General features: G+C 31.7%; 1 protein-coding gene across 9 annotated transcripts in view; it reads right to left on the reverse strand.

Moving 5' to 3' along the window:
• CADM2 (cell adhesion molecule 2) overlaps positions 1–20,650 on the reverse strand; it is a 489,482-nt gene that overhangs the window by 264,193 nt on the left and 204,639 nt on the right. For 5 of the 9 annotated variants that reach the window (XM_072967445.1, XM_072967453.1, XM_072967480.1 and 2 more), the window contains exon 2: positions 12,752–12,778. The exons of 3 other annotated variants lie outside the window; for them this stretch is intronic. Coding sequence is in view for 1 of the 6 variants with exons in the window: in XM_006215816.4 (XP_006215878.3) it covers positions 12,752–12,821 (70 nt within the window). In the remaining 5 variants the exon portion in view is untranslated. Of the gene's footprint in view, positions 1–12,751; positions 12,822–20,650 lie in introns of those variants that run through there. One more of the 9 variants, XM_006215816.4, reaches the window with a different exon arrangement.

Raw genomic sequence — 20,650 nt, forward strand, 5'->3', positions numbered from 1 at the left:
AATTTGTTTTGTATGTAAATCAGTACTAGTCAAAGTTTAATAGTAGAATATATAGACTGATAATGCAATCTTCCATTCCATTATGCTATGTGGAAGTCAATGATAAATGAGATAATCTAGGACAAAATTGTGATGTTAATTTTCTTGGGGAAAGTTTTTGCAAAAAGCATTATGCAGTCTTTTTTTTTTTAAAGTCCTGAAGACATATTCATTTCTACAGCTACATAGAGTTTATTTTGAATCACTGATACTGATATGGTTGCCAAGATTAAGATTTGATTTCAAAATATAAAATATACTATCACTATTTTTGACTAGTGACTTACACATAAATTTGACAAATATTCTGGAAATGAATAGATGGATAATTCTATGCGAATGAATTACTATGCCACTAAATGCATTTCTAGTTGCTACATTTTAAAACAGAATAATTGCAGTTGATAAGAAATGCCTTATTTCAGCCTATCTGTTACTAGACTGTGAGTAAATGGGTTTTCTTTTGTTTTATTCTAAGAAATCTCCTAAAAATGACTAGGACTTTTTAAAACTTGGCTTCTCTCAACTTGTCTGCTAAAAAAAAATAAAAAACAAAAGGAAAAAAAAAGACATGGGGTGAATTATGATGACTGAAATAGCTATAAAAGAAATACTTATTAAACACATATTTAGCTCTAATAAATATGGAGTCAAACTATCATGCTGAAATGACCTCTTGACCATGACAGATGTATTAAATAACATTTATGTGTAAAAAATACCAAAGATTTTGTTAACACTTCCCAAAAGGCTTATAAGTAGTCTTAAAATCTATCTTTAGCTATATTGCTGTATCTCACCTAAGTCTAAATTTATCCCCCAGTTTTATAAGAAAGAAAATATTTCACGCATGAAGAGTAACTTTTATTTGCAAATAAGCAAATACCCAGTTTTCAATGAGTCAAACATCAGATTACATAAAAATGTCTATCTCAATTTTTAGGGGAAGCTGTATCCTGATATACACGGATTTAGCTTCCTGTTTCCCAGTTTCCATTTGAAATATGCTATCACAAACTAGTTTGCCTGCCATTGTGAATATATATTACTGGGATTTCTAAACTCTGGTTAGGCAGCTGAGAGATTTGACCATCTTTCCCAAGATGACTTTTGGATGAGTTGGAAGACAATTACTTTATGAGCTATTATGTGGCTTTTCAAGCCAAACAGTATTCCTGCCTTGTGTCTAGACAGCATGCTTACTGAGTGAACCCAATGCCTATTGGATGATTATCCCATTTTGGAGAAAACAGATTACATGTTATGAATTTGGAATCTTACTCTGCCAGGAGGCGGTTTTTATTTGGCCAGGATGGGAAAACACCTAAGCAGTGAGTTAAATTAATGACCTTTTTGAAGATTATGCCACACACATTATTACTGCTTTGGTGTCACTCAAATAATGCTATACTGAATTATAGCCAGGAATCTAATGCATAAGTAACTTTTAATCTGCTGTGTTCAAAAAAAAATTAGAATATACAATTAAGATTTGTAATTTTTATTACTTTTAGCATATTATTCCTGACAAGTTTTTTTTAAATGTAGTTTTCTTCCCCCTGATTTATTTAGACATGGAACTTTTCAATTATTTCAATTAGAAGAATCAATAATATAGGTAAGAAGTATTTTTGGGAAAGAAGATGGAATCTAATATTCTTCTGATAATACAATTTATAATTCTTTCCTTCACTTTCACTTCTGTTCCACAGTACAACATAAATGTACTTTTCTGTGGGTTGACATATTGACAAGATCAGGACTATCATTCTAGGTTTCTGCCTTCAGATCTGCAGTGTTGATGACAATGAAGAGGAATGGAGAATAATAAAGTATTTTAAATGTTTCATAAATATTTAGAGGTGCTTATTTAATTCATGGTTCAGTTTTGGTTTTTTTCCTGCTAAATGTTTCAACTGTATTTTTGAACAGATATCTATTCTCTCAAATCTGTCTATTTCTCCCTGATGTTACTACTAAACACTCTAGGCCAACATTTCTCAACATTTCTCCAGGGACTGCTGCAATTTTCCAGACAATTCAACTTGTCTCTTTGTCATCTACAGTAATCTCTTCTAATTTGTTCTTTATGAATATCCAGTAATCTCAAAGTATAAACATGAGAATATTTTACCATCCCCACCCCTATTCCATTTTAAAATCTTTAAATGGTTTTCCATTGTTTTTAGAATAGGAAAAACAAACAAACAAACTCCTCTATACGAGAAACTTCAAGCCACTGTGTAGGACATTACATATAGAAGACTCCATCAAAAAACTGTTAGAACTAATTAACAATTTTAGTAAAGTTGCAATGCACAAAATCAATATACAAAAATCAGTTGAGTTTCTACATACCAACAAACTATCAGAAAGAGAAAGTAAGAAAACAATTCAATTTATAACTGCATCAAAAATAATAAAATACCTAGGGATAAATAGATCAAGGAGGTGAAAGATCTGTATACTGAAAACTATTAAGACATTGATGGAGAAAGGTGAAGAAACAAGTGGAAAGATATTCTGTGTTCGTGGATTGAAAGAACTGATATTGTTAAAATGTCCATATTACCTAAAGCAACTTATAGTTTCAATACAATCCCTCTCAAAATTCCAGTGTCATTTTTCACACAAATAGAACAAACAATCCTAAAATTTGTATAGAACCACAAAATAACTTGAATAGCCAAATCTATTTTGAGAAAGAAGAACAAAGCTGGAAGCATCATGCTTTCTGATTTCAAACTATATTACAATGCTATCATAATGAAAATAGTATGGTGTTGGCATAAAGGTAGATGCATAAGAGAATGGAAAAGAATGGAGTCCTCATAAATAAACTCATGTATATGTAATCAATTAATTTTTGACAAAGGAGCCAAGAATATACAATGGGAAAAAGAAAGTCTCTTCAATAAATGGTGTTGGGAAACTTGGACAGCCACATGCAAAAGAATGAAGCTGGACCCCTATCTTACACCATACACAAAAACCAACTCAAAACAGATTAAATACTTAAATATAAGACCTGAAACTATAAAACTCCTAGAACAAAATATAGGGAGTAAGCTTCTTGACATTGGTCTTGAAAGATACTTTGGATTTGATATCCATTCTCAATTGACCTTGGCTCCCACTGATTCCTCCACAAGGACTATAATAGGCTTTCTTTCTGTTACCATTACCTTGACTTAGGAAGTTCTTTCCTCACTTCTTTGTATACTTAGTTCTGCCTAGTTCTTCAGCTCTCCTCTGATCATCACTTCCTTCAGGAAGTCTTCCCCAGAGCCTTATTTTACTACAGTATATGTCCCTGCAATCAGATATTATTACACCATTGTACCTTTGTTTCACAGTGGCAGATTTACATTCCTTTAGGTGCATAGTTGATTAATCTCTGCATTTTATACTAAATGACAATTACCAAGGTTCCCAATGACTGCCACTGCTAAATCCAATGGTAAGTTTCTAGTTCTCTTGACCAAGAACACTTAACTCAGTTGAACACCATTTGCTTTTTGAAAACATTTTTTTCACTTATCTTTTTTCCTTCTTCTCTGATTCCTTTGCATGTATCTCATCATCAGTGTGATTTCTTTAAGGGTTGCATACTGGAAAACTCAGTCCTAAGATTTTTGTTTTCTACTCTAACTATACTCATGTCTTAGATGAGTTCATCGAATTTTATAGCTTTACTTATTATTCATACAAAAAATGTTCACATCTTTTATCTACAGTGTAGAACTCTCTCCTGAATTTCATATTCATATAGCCAATTTCTTCTTGTCATCTTCACTTTGATGCTTAATAGGTATTTCCAACTTCACTGAGTTCCACTGTTCTATCATGTTCCTCCCAAAGTCTTCACCATCTTGTAAATGTACCTATGTCCTTCCAGTTCTTCAGGCAAAAGCAAAATAAATAAAGCATGGAAATCATCCTACACTTCATCCTTTATATCATGCCCCATTTCCAGTCAGCAAATTCTACTAACTTCAAAAGACCATTTCTCATCACCTTCATTGCTATGAGTTAGTTCTGCTCCCATCACCTGTCCCCTGATTATCTTGAAAAAGCTTTCCAAGGGTAATAACTGCAATCTGTTTTCACCAGAGTATCCAGACCGATTCTGTTAAAATTACACCAGCACATGTCTCTCTTCTGCTTAAACTTCCAGTGGCTTTTCATCTCACTTGGAGCAAAACAGAAATCCTTACATGACTTGGGTCCTCATTCCCTCTTTGACTTCCTCTCTTATTTACTCTCCTAAGCTCAGACTTTTCTCACCACCCAGGGCTGTTGAATGTTCCTTCAACAAGCTAGATGCCTTACTAGCTTAAGGCCTTTGCTCTTACTGATTCCTCTTCTTGGAATGTTTCTCCCAGATGTCCACATGGCTTGGTCCCTCAACATTATTCTCTCCTCAAATGTCTCCTTTATCGGATCTCTGTTCAAAATTAAAACTGCCTCCCTTCTATACTCTACCTAAGCATTCCTGTCTGTTTTCTGCTTTATTTTTTCTTCATAACACTTACCACATGAAAACACACTACAGTGTATAACTTAACTGATATATTTGTGATAGTCTCTAGCAATGTTGGATAAAGGGATGAATGAATGAATGGCCCATAAAGTAAAAAAAAAAATAAAGAATATATATAAATATATATTTCCTATTATATCTTAGCAAAGTATAGATATCCAGTAAAACTTTATCAAATTAAGAAACATATTTGCTTTACTCCCTTTCCAAAGATGTTCAATAAGAAAAAGCATAAAAGGAGTATCATTATCACAAGGTCTTTCTATGCACATGGATCACTGACATAGGTAATCAGAGTAATAGCCACATTTATTTATTACTGAGTATCATGTTCCTGGCTCTGTGATAGTGCATTATTTACTAAATTTACATCTGGATACCAGTTAGCTGTTTTAAAAGTGCCTTCATATATTCCTGTGATTGTTGTAACTCTATGTCTAGGTAGTGCTGATATTTTTATCCCTAATTTACTGATATGAAGAGCAAATAAATCGTAGAGGAGATACTAAACCCAGGTACTCTGATAACCTTTAACATTACTTTAACATTACACTCTGCTAGTGATAAATATGCTACATTATGCTGTCAAGTTAAAGGATTTTTTTCCTACTAAAAACATGGAACCATCACTCTATCTGATTTGAAATAAAGAAGTCAAATTTATTTTTAGTGTAATTTAACTGTTGGCCTTATAGCACTTGTGTTGAAATGCTCTTAAATGCCTATTATACATTGATCAGTTTATTTCTCCTTATTATAGACTTTTTTCTATTTAGAAACCTGTAAGAAGCCACAAACCTTGGGATTTTAATTACAGACTCTCTAAAGCCCCACACAGCAGCTGTAGAATAAGCAAATACCAATTTTATTAACATAATGGAATGACATGAACCAACTGAATGAACTGAGTCCCAGTAGATCTTGTCTTTCAGATGAGATGTGTTTAGATAGAGTAAGAAGTATTACAATGATTTATTTATGAAGGAAATGAGGATATAAACTTAAAGTAGCAATGCTTAAGCTAATTTCTAATTGCTCTACAAAGCTGTACCCTGTTTTGGTGGTAAATGAATTAAGTTTATCCACATGTCCACAGGAAAGTGCAAGTCTGTATTTGCATTTCAAGAAGAAAGAACAGACGGGAAAACGAAGCTTCATGAAATCAAATAAAAACAATATTCTTTTAGGTTTACAAATAGAGCATCCAGAATGGTCTTTTCAACCCGACACACACTAGTCTGTACTTTGCAACACGAAGAGGGACAGTTACACAACCGTAAGTACTGAGATGCTCCACAGAGCAAATACAGTCAAAACCCCAATACAGTGAGAAGTAAAAAACAGAAACTAGGTCAAATGAAGCTGCAGTTTAAAAACAAGTAAAATTACATACATTTTGACCCACTGAATCATCTCACAATAAAATTTTCATGAACACACTTTTTAACCCTGTTACACTCTTCTGAGTTCAACATGTTACATTAGTTACGCCTAAAGCTTTTCTAGAACATTACTCATCTTATTGAAAACTAATTATCTCCTTGCTTTCTCAAAAAAAAGTAAGTGAGGTTAACATAAGGTGAATGAATGAGAAACCCAGAAGGAAAAGAATAAAAAAACAATGAGAAACAAGTCTATTGGGATAATATTTTCTTTACCAATATACCTAGCAAGGGAGGTCCAATTTATTTGTTCCTGATAACATCACCATTCTACTTTACTCACATTCCCAGCCCTATTCCTACCTGGGTGGATGGGACCTAGGTAAATGCACTTCAAGAAATGAAAAAGATTAGGTCAACTGCAATGTTGATTAACCTGTTCTCTTTAGAAACTTTAATAGATTAAAAGCTTGAACTCAGGAGACAGATTTGGAATTGCTGCCCTGCCTCTGACTCATTTTGTGAACTTAAACAAACTTCTTAACTCTGCTTCATTTTTCTCACTTTTAAAAATGAGGATAATACTGGTACCCATCTCAAAGAGCTTTATGAAGACTAAATTAGAAAACACACATGTGAAATGTTTACTGTAATGCCTGGCATATAGTAAACGTTCAAGAAATATCAGCTTTTATAATTATTGTCATGTACTTTTTTAAAAGTTAGGGAAAGGTTGTAGTGATAAATTGCATCTTTAAAACATTATGGCACTATCACACAGAGCAACATCTTCAGCAATTTTCCTGGAGAAGTGAAATGAACTAGAGGCTGGATTAAGAAAACAACCTTCTACAAGGTACCATCTCAGTGCCTTCCCTTAGTAAATATGTTATAGAAACATAACATGCTTTTAAATTCCCTTACATATGTATAACACACCCAACATATTTCCTTAGATGAGCTTTGTGTGGGATAAACAAACATAAGCTTCAGTAATTGTTTCTTGAGTTATTTTTGATGAAGATTTTGTAGCTGTTACACAAAAGTTTAAATCCTTCTATTTTTAAAATTAAAATCTACACATAGTTCAAAAAAAGGAGTTAAGTGATATTTTCCAAAAAAAAGTTTTATAGCCTTATTCCTCAGTTTCTTTACTGATAATAAAAGCAAGTAATTTTTGTTTAAGTATTATATAAATCTCTCTGTGACATATTTTTTATAATTTTTCTCTTTTGACATTAAGTTGAAATTCTTTAATGATATTTATACACTTTGGATTTTAATATTTAAATGTGAAGAAAGAAAAATATATCTATTTGGTGGATCATTTACATTAAATTATACATGTTTATTTTAATGTTATAATTAATAGAAACACACAACTGCCACCATCAAGATGAAATAAGCCGGTACTCATACAAAAGTTGGAGTTTGGGACTTGTCTTCAACTACATAGCTTTTTGTTTTGTTTCACTTTATTTTCTACGAATATTATTTAAATAATAGTAGTAATGATAGCAACCATAATGATAGGTAAATTTTACTGAGTGTTTACTATGTACCATTTCCTAGGTTAATATCTTCTTCTGTTTTTTTTTTAATATTTTTTATTGAGTTATATAGTCAGTTTACAATGTTGTGTCAGTTTCTGGTATACAGCACAATTTTTCAGTCATACATGAATAAACATATTCATTTTCATATTGTTTTTCACCGGGAGCTACTACAAGATATTGAATATATTTCCCTGTGCTATACAGTATAAACTTGTTTATCTGTTTTATATGTATCTGTCAGTATCTGCAAATCTCGAACTCCCAGTTTATCCTCTCCCACCCACCTCCTCCCAGTTAATATCTTTTTGTATATTATCTCTTACAAATGTCACAACTGAAGGTTGAATGAACTTAATCAATTGTCCAGTTTCTCAAATCAGGTAAGCTGAAAAACCAGGATTTGACCTATGCCTAGGTGACTACAAAATGGAACTTCAAAATATATAGTGAATATTATATAGGACAGACTGAAATATAGATGCCCCACTTAAGAAAAAAAATCTCAAAATAGTTAGAAGCAATGCCTCAATTTCAATTTCTTATGTGCCTTTCAATTCACCCTCAAAAGGTGTAAATATGATGGGAAATGAGGCATACTAAATGTCATATTTGTCAAATATGAGACTTTTTATATTCACACCTGAATAATTTATTTAATAATATTATGTATGACTATTACATAAATAGAATAAATTGAAATTGAGTCTTCTCTAAACTACATATATCTCAGTTTTAACTGCTGAGTGTCCTGCATTATCTTTTAACTCTTATACAAAGTCAGAATAATTGTACTAATTTTTATATGAGCACAAATTATGATTAAATGATTAAAAGTAGTATCTAAAATCTGGTATTCTAGAAATGGCATAAAATGTTATCCCCACTATAGTTGTCAAATTTTGAATTAAAAATAAAGTCTAAAAATCAGATTGAACAATAAAAATATATTTACTGAACTAAAACTATTTATGAATTGTATATGATTCTGGAAAATCAATCATTAAGATACATTTAGTCTATAAGTTTGTAACAGAGTGAAATGAAATCATTCTATTTAAAGAAATTTTAGTAATACTCTAAGGTACCTTTTTCTCTATGTGGCAAAGCCTTGATCAATAAGATGTATGAATGTAGGGTATATGAATGTAGGATAGACTGTAGTGTTAACATACGAATGCACTGCGATATATGAAGGTAAGACAGATTGCAGAGTGTTGAGAATTGAAGCAGGAGACAAGTTACAAACTACTCCAGGCAAGCTCTGAGGAATGAATGATCTGAAGAAGAGGAATCCTTGCAAATGCTTCCATTCTCATAGTAAAATTAGGACATAATTAGGCAGTAATTTTATTCCTATAAAATTAGGACAGTTTGATTATCGACTGGTTATGGGGTTAACTCCTCCAAGATGTTTCAAGTCTCTTAAACTAGGAAATTAGGCAAATGAGATGACACAGCAAACCTCGAGGGTTCAGATTTGCAAAGAAAAATCAGAGTTTTAGCCTTTAATATTCAAGTGGAAGTGTTCAGCAGGGTAATGGGAATGTCAGATAGGAGCTTAGTAGTAAGGTCAAGTCTAGAAAGGTGATAACTGAAATCAACTTAAAAAAATTTAAAGGAAAACTATTATTTTGATTGCAAGCAAGAAAGATTTGTATAGAAAGCTTAATTAAAAGAAAGTTGTGTCAAAGACCCAAAGGACAAAAACAAAATAGAACCTTATGTTAGAACAAGGGATTTAAGCACCATGAGGGCACTCTCTTGACCTTTCACTCTTTGTATATTCCTGCTTCATTCTTTTTTTTCCCCCCCTCAGGCTTAATTCTTCTTATTCCATCTACACACAAAAAACAATGGCCACAAAGTGCAACAAAATTGATTCCCCATTTCTCCTCCTTCCTCTTGTTCCCTTTCATTTTCCTCTGTCTCCTTTCTCCCTTCTCAGTTTTAAGTTTTTTAAGGGAAGAATTTGATTGTATCATTTATCTTTCTCTTAACAGTCAACAATGGTGAGGAACATGGGTTGTGCATTTACAATCATGTAGAAAATGGCTGCTTTTAAAAACTTTTGTAGGAATCGAAGTTCATCTCTCAAAAAGGATGTGGAGACCTGAACCATTACTGTGAGAAGTGATTTCAAGGATCAAATATATAATATGAATGAAACCTGTATTTCAGAAGAAGATAGAAAAGGAGAGAGAAAGAAAGAGGCAAAGAGCAGTTATAAATAAAATTAAGTCTGTACAAAGATACTGAAACCAAAGGAAATGGAAAATCAAAAGAAACAGTACATTTAGATTTTAAAAAATTAGTAATATCAGAATTGTTAAATCAACATTGGTTTTAACCACTAAAGAATAATTAGTGATATTCAGGATGACAGTTTCTGCATAAAAAGGATGACACATAATTTGATGACATTCAGATATATTCTGTTTATGCTACTGCCCTCAGATGCTGGTATAATAACCAATATTTTTTTTCAAAAACGAAAGGAAGAAAATTAAGTTAATTTTCTATGCTATTACTAATAGCTGCTGACTTTAAGCACCCACAAATTGTTGGTTTTAGAGTTTAATAATTTTATTTTGGGAAGGTGATGTCAAATTTACCAGTCTATGGTTTCTTGAATGTAATTCTTTCTCCTTAAAAAATATCTGAACCCATTTCTCTCTCTAATGTTCCTGAACTTCCCAACATTAGCATGATTCCATAAGGATAAATGAATGAACTGTGATTCTCTACAAACTTCCCTGGAGTCCCTGGGATGTACCTTGCTCAGGCCAGGAGAATGTAGTAGTTTTAAGCAATCTGTTCTTGTGTTATCTTGGGTTTTATTTTCCTCTTACCCAACTTTTTTTTTCCTGTTTGAAGACCATTTGCCTTGACATAGAAATTGGACAATAAAAGTATTGAGTAGTTCTTTCTATTATCTACATAATATATATCTGTCTCAATTGTTAGAAAAATTTTCAATTTCTACTCGAGGCATAGTTCATTTTATAAAGTGTTATTTCTTGTCTCTACAACACCCTGCAGATGAAAAAATATACGCATAGGGTAAACTATGTCCTAAAGCCCCTTGTAGGCTTGTATACAAGTAGAAAAAAGAGATTCAAATAAAACGGATAGGTGTGGAACAATAGGGATGGTGATGTGGGACACTCTAAATTGGGCACATAAATATGTTTGCATTGCAAAATCCTAGCCAGTTTGAGTCCTGATGTGACTTGACAGACACCTGTAATATAATTTATAGCTGTAATCCTTCAGTGGTGAATTGGTTTCCTGTATTTAACACTTCGTAACCTGTGTATTATAATTTAAATTACTGTTCACTGATTTTAAGAACTGTCAAGTGAACATAGATGTGATTATTATGAGAGATTTTATGTGATAAAATGCAGTGATGACTCATGATTACTCCACTGCCTACTGCATTATCAGATTTATTTTCTCCACTCTTATAAAAACACAGGTCTTCTTTCAAAAGGTGTCCTCACGATATGAAATGAACTATACTTATTCCTGCTTCTATACCTGTACCTATACTTTTAAATTCTTTTTGCCATGAACTACTTTCTTTCTATATCTATCCTACCTATCCTTCAAGAGTCAGTTCAAGCCCCACCTCCCACATAAAGCATTCTCTAAGAGTAAGGATACCTCAATATATACCTCTCGTTAAATCTTTTGACACTCAAGTTCTGCATCCCACCAGTAACACACTATATTATACATTGTTCTTAATTCTTCATTTCTAAAGCTGTACATCTTAACTCTTTATTATGTAAATATATTTCATTAAACATGTATTCATTATCAAGTAATTTCTTAACTGTTTTGTGAATGTATTTATTTTTGTCCACGATCAGAAGATTACTGCGGCAAGGACTACGTAAATCTTCTAGCACATTTATTGAAAAAGAGACTAGGCTAGATGTGGAGGACTCAACAAAGGGTAACAAGATATTTGCCATCTTGCTCTTTACATTTTTAGTATTCTATAAAACAAATACACAGCTAGGAAAATAACAGCTATACACTAAATGCTTAGTCTTATGAACAGGGAGCAGTTAACACTCCCAAGATGAGTCTGTGTGTAGTGTGAAAACTAGTACCTGGGGGAGAGCAGGGCTGGAGGGTGGCCTTATGGTAGATGTGCATATGAGAAGGGAAGAAAGAGACAAAACCACCTGGCTATTCCTCCTAAGGACAGAGGAAGGTATTAGGCAGGACAATACTGAATGATAAAGAATCAGAAAATTCTCCTCAAAGAAGAAGCAGGTCTGTTAGAAGCAAAAGGAAACTAGCATTGTTTAAAACACTAGTAGCAGCCAGAAGTTTACTAGTTGTTTTAAATATTTCACTTAATCCTCAGAACCTTTTGAAGTATTTATTGTTATCACACTCTGTGGATAAGAAAACTTAAGCTAACAGTTACATGACTGGTAAGGTTATTTCAGTTTGCTATATAAAGATAAATGAAAGAGGAAATATATATATTTGCTATACAAGAAGGAGAAAACATTTTTTAAATATATAGATTGTTTTAGAGAACATGAAATAAAAACACATAACCTATAAACCTATGCAGTATCATGTATAATATATACACATATGTTTGAATTCTATTAAAATCATAAAGACTTTGACACATCAAGTCAAAAGTCTTTTTCCTTCAGGGAGACATTCTTCTGGCATGAGAAGAGCCTATCTTCTCTCATGAAAATATATTTTCAGGATTGTAGTAAATGCAAACTTAACACAACTAGGAAAAAGAAGAAACATCATAAATAGAAAACTGGAGTTTATAATATTCAATTTCTAAACACTACCATTTTCTTTTCATATAATTCTATGAAGGTATGTTCAATTTTGAGGCTTTACATCAGCTTTATTTTATGCTGGATTTTTTTCAATTCTCAATTTGATCAAGAAAACTAAAGTCAACAGGCAAAATTTTAAGGCATAAAAACACCTTATTCCACTTGGAATAAAGTGGGAAATAAAACAAGAAAATAAGCAAACTCATAAGCAATCATGCAAACAGAGACATATATCAGAAACTGAACGATTAATATATGTTTGTATCTGGAGCAATGTACAACTAGTGTCTACACACTGGGCTGGTATCATCACCAACAGAACTGGCTCTATTGTTTAAGGTGACTTAGAAGACTGAGCAGAAGACAATCACAGTGAATCATGCAGAATGGACAAGAGCTCACCTTTAACTTTATTCTTTGAAGCAGCCGCTGGTACCAAGGAAAGATTGCACAAGGAGAAGAGAACAAACATATTAGATTATTAGATGGAGCCTCTCAAAAGAAAAAAAGGCATGTTATTATTATTAGTTAAAGTCTAAATGATAAATTTATGATTACATGATCAATACACTTTAGATGAATATGACTTACAACAAAGAAAATGACAATTGGTTATATTTTGTTAGTATATGATTAAAGTCCTTGAATAAGAAAGAATAAAAGATAGGAGCCACAGAGTGCGAATTCCAAATACCAGAAGGCACCAGATTTTTTTTAAGAACTATGTATCTTTCTTTCAATATGTCGTTTTTAACTTTAAGCTTTCGTTAATAACTCAATTAAGAATACTAACATACAGTTTAAGTACATTTCGTATTATTTAACAATTAAAACGTAATCCATAACTTTTGGATAAATCACAAGGCAGGTCACTTGCATTTATTGAGTGCTTACTAAATGTCAGAGATGAGGGTTGAGTACTTTACATACATTTCCACGCAATGATCTCAAGAAGTAAGTTTTGATATCATTGCCTCGCACATGTGAAAACTGAAACTTCGAAAAGTCAAATTACTTGCTGACTATGGCACAGCTGGAAAGAAGCAAATTTGGGATTTGATCCCAGGTGTGTCTGACTCTGAAATCTGTGCTCTAAGATACTACCTTATACTGCTGGGATTTAAGGCACTGAGTCAACAACTAACCGAAATGCAAATATCAGGTCTACAAGCCAAAGCAAAATCGCATGATGCATTAACCTTCAGCTGTTTGGTGCTTGGTTGAACACACTGCTCATGAAACTAGAAAACTTCATTACTCTAAATGGCATTATTTTCATTAAGAAGTCGAAACTTCAGTTTATTTATATCTAGTGGTAAACACTATTTGGGGCAGAAGTAAATTTAATGAGGAAGTTAGTACAGTCCTAATAGGAGAGTTCTTTACTCAAAGGAAGACCTCTTGACAAAATGCATGATTAGATACCTCTAAACATTGTGAAGCAGTATGTTCTATTTTGACTTAAATACTATTTAAAAAGAAAGATTGACAGAGGAAGGAGTGCTCTTTCATTCTCTAAATGATGTTCAAGATGAAACAACACATCCCCTAGTTGGGAAATATGCAGTCTCCAGTTTGGCATACTGACCCTCAGTGAAGTTTAATTTAGATTTTAGATATAGTATTTATGATCAGCATATGGAAAATTTTAATGTACACTTTATTCTTTCAAGTCACTTAGAGTTAAACAAAAATTTCTAGCAAGTCTAGGTACATGCCAGACCACTCACAGAGAACTTCATTTCTATCCACAATCACAAAAACTATCTTACTGTTGTATTATCTTCTACTAGCTCATAAAAAATGTACATATTTTTAAATAATATTTTTTTCAAATAAAAATATATTAAATAAAAGCAAAACTATTTCAGGAAACCTTAAGTCCTGTCATAATTCCATTCAAACTCTGTTTATTCCACAACTTTAAAATGAAAAAAAGTGGATGGAGAATATGAATATAAAATTTAAACTAACTTAAAAAAAAGACACAAAATTAAACTACCAACTATTTTGGCAATATTGTTACTATGATATAACAATTCATAACAAAATTTGTAGTCCATTAGATTCTCTAAAATATTTAATATTAAAACTTAAAAACCTTAAAAGTCATTTTTTACCAGGAAATTTGCTCCAAATTAATGAATGAAGTGCTTCTATTTCTTTATTTTTAGTTTAATATTGACAGATGCCAAAAATAAGAGGGGACAAAGATAACAAAACAGTATCTCATCCTTCTCCAAAAGCTGCTGCTGAAATAATCAATATTAAAAGTTTTCTGATATAAAAATAAATTCTGCTATTCTTATAAAAAGAAATAGCATGTACATTTTGTGTATTTTGTTTCCAAAAATAGGATCATACTATACACATTTCTTTGCAGCCTGCTTTTCCCACATTTTCCAGGTTAATACATGGAGTTCTAGTGCACTAATTTTAATAGTTGTATATGTTTTTTCTCTAGTGTATATGAACTATGGGACTATTTCCCTATTGGTAGATAATCAGGTTGTCTTTAGTGTTTTGGTTTTTGGGTTTTTTTTTTCCTGCTAATAACAGTACTGTAATACACATCCTATGTCACATCCCTGTGTACTGTACTGGTGTTTTGCTTCTGTAGGACAGATTCCCAGGGTTGGTTTTTTTTTTCCCCCCTATATTTCTATCCAGGAAACCACTGACAAGATGAAGACCTTAAATACTGCAGATGGAACTGTGGAGAATGTTTGGGAGAAAAATATGCAAGTATATGAAATGTTCTAAAATAAGAGGAAATCAGCAAAAAGAAAAAAGAGAGAAACAGAAGTACAGAATCTAGTGTTCCAAATAACTGCTACACTACAACGTCCTCCTTGGATCTTTTAAACCACAAACTGTTTCATTTAACTTTTCTTACTTTTTATTTTTCAGTTAAAAATTCCATTTTTAATTCCTTGGTAGAATTTTAGTGGATTTCAGAATTCTAATCATTAAGAAATTATTTTCATCTTGTGTGTTGTTTTAAGATTACACAGAGCTGAGAGACATTTGTAGATCATACAAAAAATGTTATTTGACTCAATTTCAAAGAAAATATTTCAATATTTCAGTATATAGAATTGTTCACATAAAAATAAATTTTACTTCAAATTCAAATCCATCACTTAAAACTTTTAGTACACATTCAAAGAAAAATTGCCAAAAACCTTTAGAAGTTTTTGCGGTAATAGTCAGCATCAAATATGTAACAGATACAACTAATCTTTTATTAAAATCATCTTTTATTTAAAAATTATTGAAATAAAAACAGAGAAGGCAAATCTTCACATTTCTCAGTGGGATGGAGATGACTCATTGAAAGTTCTCCAACATTACATGAAGGCAGGTGATTTTATTCTTAGATTGTTGGATAGATAGCAAAATAAAATAGGAAAGAAAACAAATGCTCTGTGTCTGTTTCTGTGTGTTTTCAGGCAGCTAATACTAGACTAGGCTGGTTAATATAATTGGAAAGAGGCCAGGCTACCAGGCTTGTTAGCCCAATTATAATTCTTTGCATATTCAATAAAAGAAGCCAAGATGACAGCAATACTGTCATAAACGTCATGTTCAATACTTGTAAGATTTTCCATTGTCAGCACAGTCCAATTATAAGTCAATTGTAAAGTGCACACTGCACACCACCCAAAAGTGACTGAAAATTATCTTAAAAATACAATTTTAGTGGTTCATAGTTAAAATGAAAAGAAAGGAAGTAAAGGTACTTTGACCAGACAAAAGTTTCAGATATGACATTAACAATTCTTCACCTTTATAATAAAAGCAGCAGGTTGCAATTATATTACAGTTGTTCACTACTTTTTCCAGAGATAATTAATTATAATATTAAGTTTGTAACTGCTAATAATCATACTATTAATAATGTGAAAATTTATGCATGTAACTTTTGAAGAAAAATCATGTGAATAATAATGGAAATACCAGAGCCATTTACACATGGATGCTAAATAGTTAGTGAATATTAGGCATTATACTAATGAGGTTGATCTCTAGAAACTCCAATACAAATAATCAAAAAGGAAAAATACAACTAATTGATTGCATTACCAATTAGTTAATTAGTTTGTTGCATTAGTTGACTGTCTATTTGAAAAGTATCACTAAGAATTCTGCAGACTTGGTGGATCTAAAACAGTGTTTCTCAGAATGAAGTACAGGGAGTATAAATAGGGCACAAGGGCATTCTCAGAGAAGATTAATCTTACCTACCCCCAAATTTATTTGACCTCGTCACATTTTCCCGGTTCCTTTCATTTCTATTTCTAATTTTAAGATAAGTGTCATAACAAAATGGTGATATGTGTTATTAGTATTTGCAATGTATGGATAATGTAGAACATTCTGTGAATGTGGATTTGTGGTTGCCTTTAGAAGTGTTTACTGAAGTTACTTAGCAATGAAGCATTCAGTAACTAGCAAAGACATTACTGGAATTTATTCACAGAGCTCATGCTAAAGCATTATAGACCTTTTTATTTTAGGATTATGTAGACTCTTTTTGAAACACTTTGATATTTCAGCCTAGTGTTTTTCACTCTTCCTTCGATAAACAAATTTATAGGTAAGAGATCACTGTTTCTTAATAGGGAAGCAATAAACTTAGAAAGTACTAGACTTTCCAAGGAGACAGAGAGGTTCCTGACATCTATAACTTCATATTCAGATATATTAGATACTTTTTTTGCCCAAAATGTATCTACAATCAAATGAAACCAAACAAAGAAAACCTCACTGCCATTGGTAGATTCCATGCAATATAATTTTTTAACATGAAAAAGTTACTCTTATATGTTTAAATCATAAAAATAAAAGAAAATACATTGCTACCACTTCCTGGAAAAAAAATACAATGAAAACTAAGAAATCCAAAATACTACAAAACTGAGAACAAGAGAGGGTAAGTGACTTTTTCTATGTCACCCACTAGTAGCAAAATTACAACCTAAACACCATGCTGAAATTATATATTTTAAAATCCACTGTATCAAAATGCAATCATTAGATATAGTATAGCAATATAGTGCTAATTAATAACAGGTGATTTTGATTCCTCTTTATAAAGGAGGAAATCACACTGATTTTAAAAGAAGCACTACTACATCAAATTCATCAGATATCACATTATTACAGTCTTTTCAAGAAATGGAAATTAAAATAATTATATTTCAGGGCTAGATAACTACCTACATTTTCTCCCTTTTTCTCTAACTATCCCATACAAAGCTAAACACATTCTTTCACTAATCAATTGAGATTTATTTAAAATAACATCTTTCTTAGCTATCAACTCACATCATCTAAACGTAAGAATTTTCTTTGAAGGCTCATTAGAATTTGAAGACTTGAAAAAGTGTGACTTCATATAATTTCTTTCACAAGTTTGTCTTTCTTAATAGTCACACAATTTTCACACTAGGAAAAAATGTGTAAAAATGATGCTCGAGAAAAAAACGCTTGCTAAAAAAATTATACCCCATAGTAAACAAATATTTGATGAGTGGAAATTTCTCTTCATACAAATACTCCAGCCAACAAATAAAGAGGAAATAATAGAACTAAAAAAAAAAACCACTGCTCTACAATTTTTACTAAGTTTTCATACATAGGCAGACATGTGTACATAATGTACATTAAGAGGGTGACTAGCAGGCATTATATACATTTTCATGGAAGGACACAATTTAAGAAATACTTTTGCCAATATAATCAAATCTGGATAGAATCATGCCTCTACAATGAACTTCCAATGTCCAAAATATAAAGAGAATTAAAAAAAATGCATGAAATCAATGCAATTAGTCAAACCTTGAATGGAGGAAAACACACACAAGGAATTTTGGTATTTGGTTCCTTTACTAAATAGACATCAGGGATTAAAAAAAAAAAACTATTTGAAGGGAAAACCTACGAGACCTATCAAACAAATGTGCAGACTACTTTGGATCCTGATTTGAGCACTGGCTTTTCTGATATCACAGAATTACTGTTAATATTTAGTTGGGGTAAATCATATTGCACTTTTTTTTTAAGTCATTATATTTCACAAAATTAAGTATTTGTGAAAAATGACCTGTTGCCTGGGGTTCTTTTTAAAATAATCTTAGGATGCATCTTGTTGACAATATTTTCTCTCTTTTTGTAGATGACTTAAATTTCTGAAAATAAAAAAATCTTTAAATATTTAATTAAATATCTAGGTTTATTTCTTGACATCAATTTTCCTATAATGTGATTACATGTAATAGTGTATATAAAACAGCACAGTATCAGTCATATATTGGTGTTTATATTGAATGAGATCACTCTATCATGAGAGTAAATTTTTATGGTATATGCAGGGCAAACAAGAATCACTGAAATAATTCTGCCTTATGAAATTTAGTCTCTAAAATGTGGAATGTAGTAATTTCTTCTATGAAATAACCATTTTGCTTCTACAGAAATGAAGCATAAGTTTATTTTCAGCTTCTATCTACTTTATTCATGTGTATTTTGAGAATTAAGTAATCTATATAATTATTTCTTTTCCATGTTTCTTCACTCTATAAATACTGAATTAATTATATGTATCAAGATAACTGTTATTCTGTATTAAGAATTTTTCTCTCCACTGTTTTTATGCTTCTAGCACTGATAACTTACAAATGAAATATTTACACTACTTTATTCTATATTTGTTTCTTTTGCTGTCAAGACTCTTTTAACTTCATGAGTCACTACCAATTTATAAATTTATTTGTATGCTATATTACATACTGAGCTGTAGGCTTATGACTTTTATCCTGGTAAGTATAGAGAGAAGGTTTCAGGACCTCGTAAAAAAAATTGGGCTCAAACTCATGCCTCTAGAAGAGACTATAAAATAAATGCAAACCCTTAGATACATCAGTCATATATTATTATGAAAGCACAAAGGTAATATTAGGATAAAAGATTCTCAATAAATAAAGTACATGGGCAATCTTTGAAGTTATATTTTATGTCTGTGTTACTAAACCAGGAAGCTATCTTAGAAATACCCTAAATCTACAACTGGAATAAAATACAGCCCTAGAGATTAGTCTTATCTTATACCCCAGATCCTCAGTGGCTAATTTTGATGGATAAATTGAGTATACATACGTTATTGTCAATGACATGAAAACTCTTAGATTTAAGAAATGTTTCATAAACAGATGGTTAGAAAACTAAATTCCATATCAGTGAGATTGGTCACATTTCTAATTTTCTAGATATTATAATTACATTTTCATTTTTCTACTAAATTACCATCTTAATCAGAATTTTTCTACCCAATAATTTATTTAAAATATACATTCCATTTTACTAGTTTAAACATATGTTAAGTAAATGATACCTTTATGTCCATAAATGGTAATGGTAAAATAGTAAAGCAACTACCTATATATGTTGAATGTTTTCTGAGTCATGAAAATTCTCCGACTGTCATGTGGAACCAATAATGGTATGGTATCCACCAACAAAAGCTCACATTCAAAGGCAGATGGTGACATGGGAAAAATAACAGGACATAATAAACATTCTCCCCATGTCTGTATACATATATATGTGTGTATGTATAGAGAACACAGTATTATGCAATCATTTTATATAATCATATACACATATAACAGTTTACCCAGTTCATTATACTATTGGCAACTATTACTTTTATTCTTATTTAGAAAGAGTAACTGCTGAACCCTGTACTAGTGTTGAGGATGGTTTTCAACCACGGAAACAAAGCATCACGTAGTAAACACATTTAACGACTGATAACAGTTTTGCAATCATTATACTGGATGACTGAGATTCACTGACATAAAGGAAGAGAATTCATACCACCTGGGGTTTACACTGACCCCCAAGAGTTTACAACTTTGGCTTAAGGAGGGTAGTGACAGGAAATGGGTTAAGGGGCAAAAACAGAAAAAAAAAATTTTAACAGAAGTAATATAATGTTTTCATGAGATTTTTTTTTGAGATGCATAAATAGAGATATGAAATCAGGACCGTCTGCTGATTTAGTCTATAGCATGTGAGTAAATAGTTACGAAGTAAATATGAACTCAATGTTTCCTAACTCCTAATTACTAGATAATGGGTTAATTGTAGAAAAGCTGTGCAAATGAAGAATGTGGTTAGGAATAACTTAAGGGGTCTATCTAATCTGCTTCAGTGTAGTGCAGGTAACTTGCTCAATTTCCAGGGGATCCAAAGGCAATCATTTCAGCATGCTAGCAAGATCAAGCCCTTCCATGC

This window comes from Vicugna pacos, chromosome 1 (assembly GCF_048564905.1).
Source record: "Vicugna pacos chromosome 1, VicPac4, whole genome shotgun sequence".
In the NCBI taxonomy this organism is placed as follows: Eukaryota; Metazoa; Chordata; class Mammalia; order Artiodactyla; family Camelidae; genus Vicugna; species Vicugna pacos.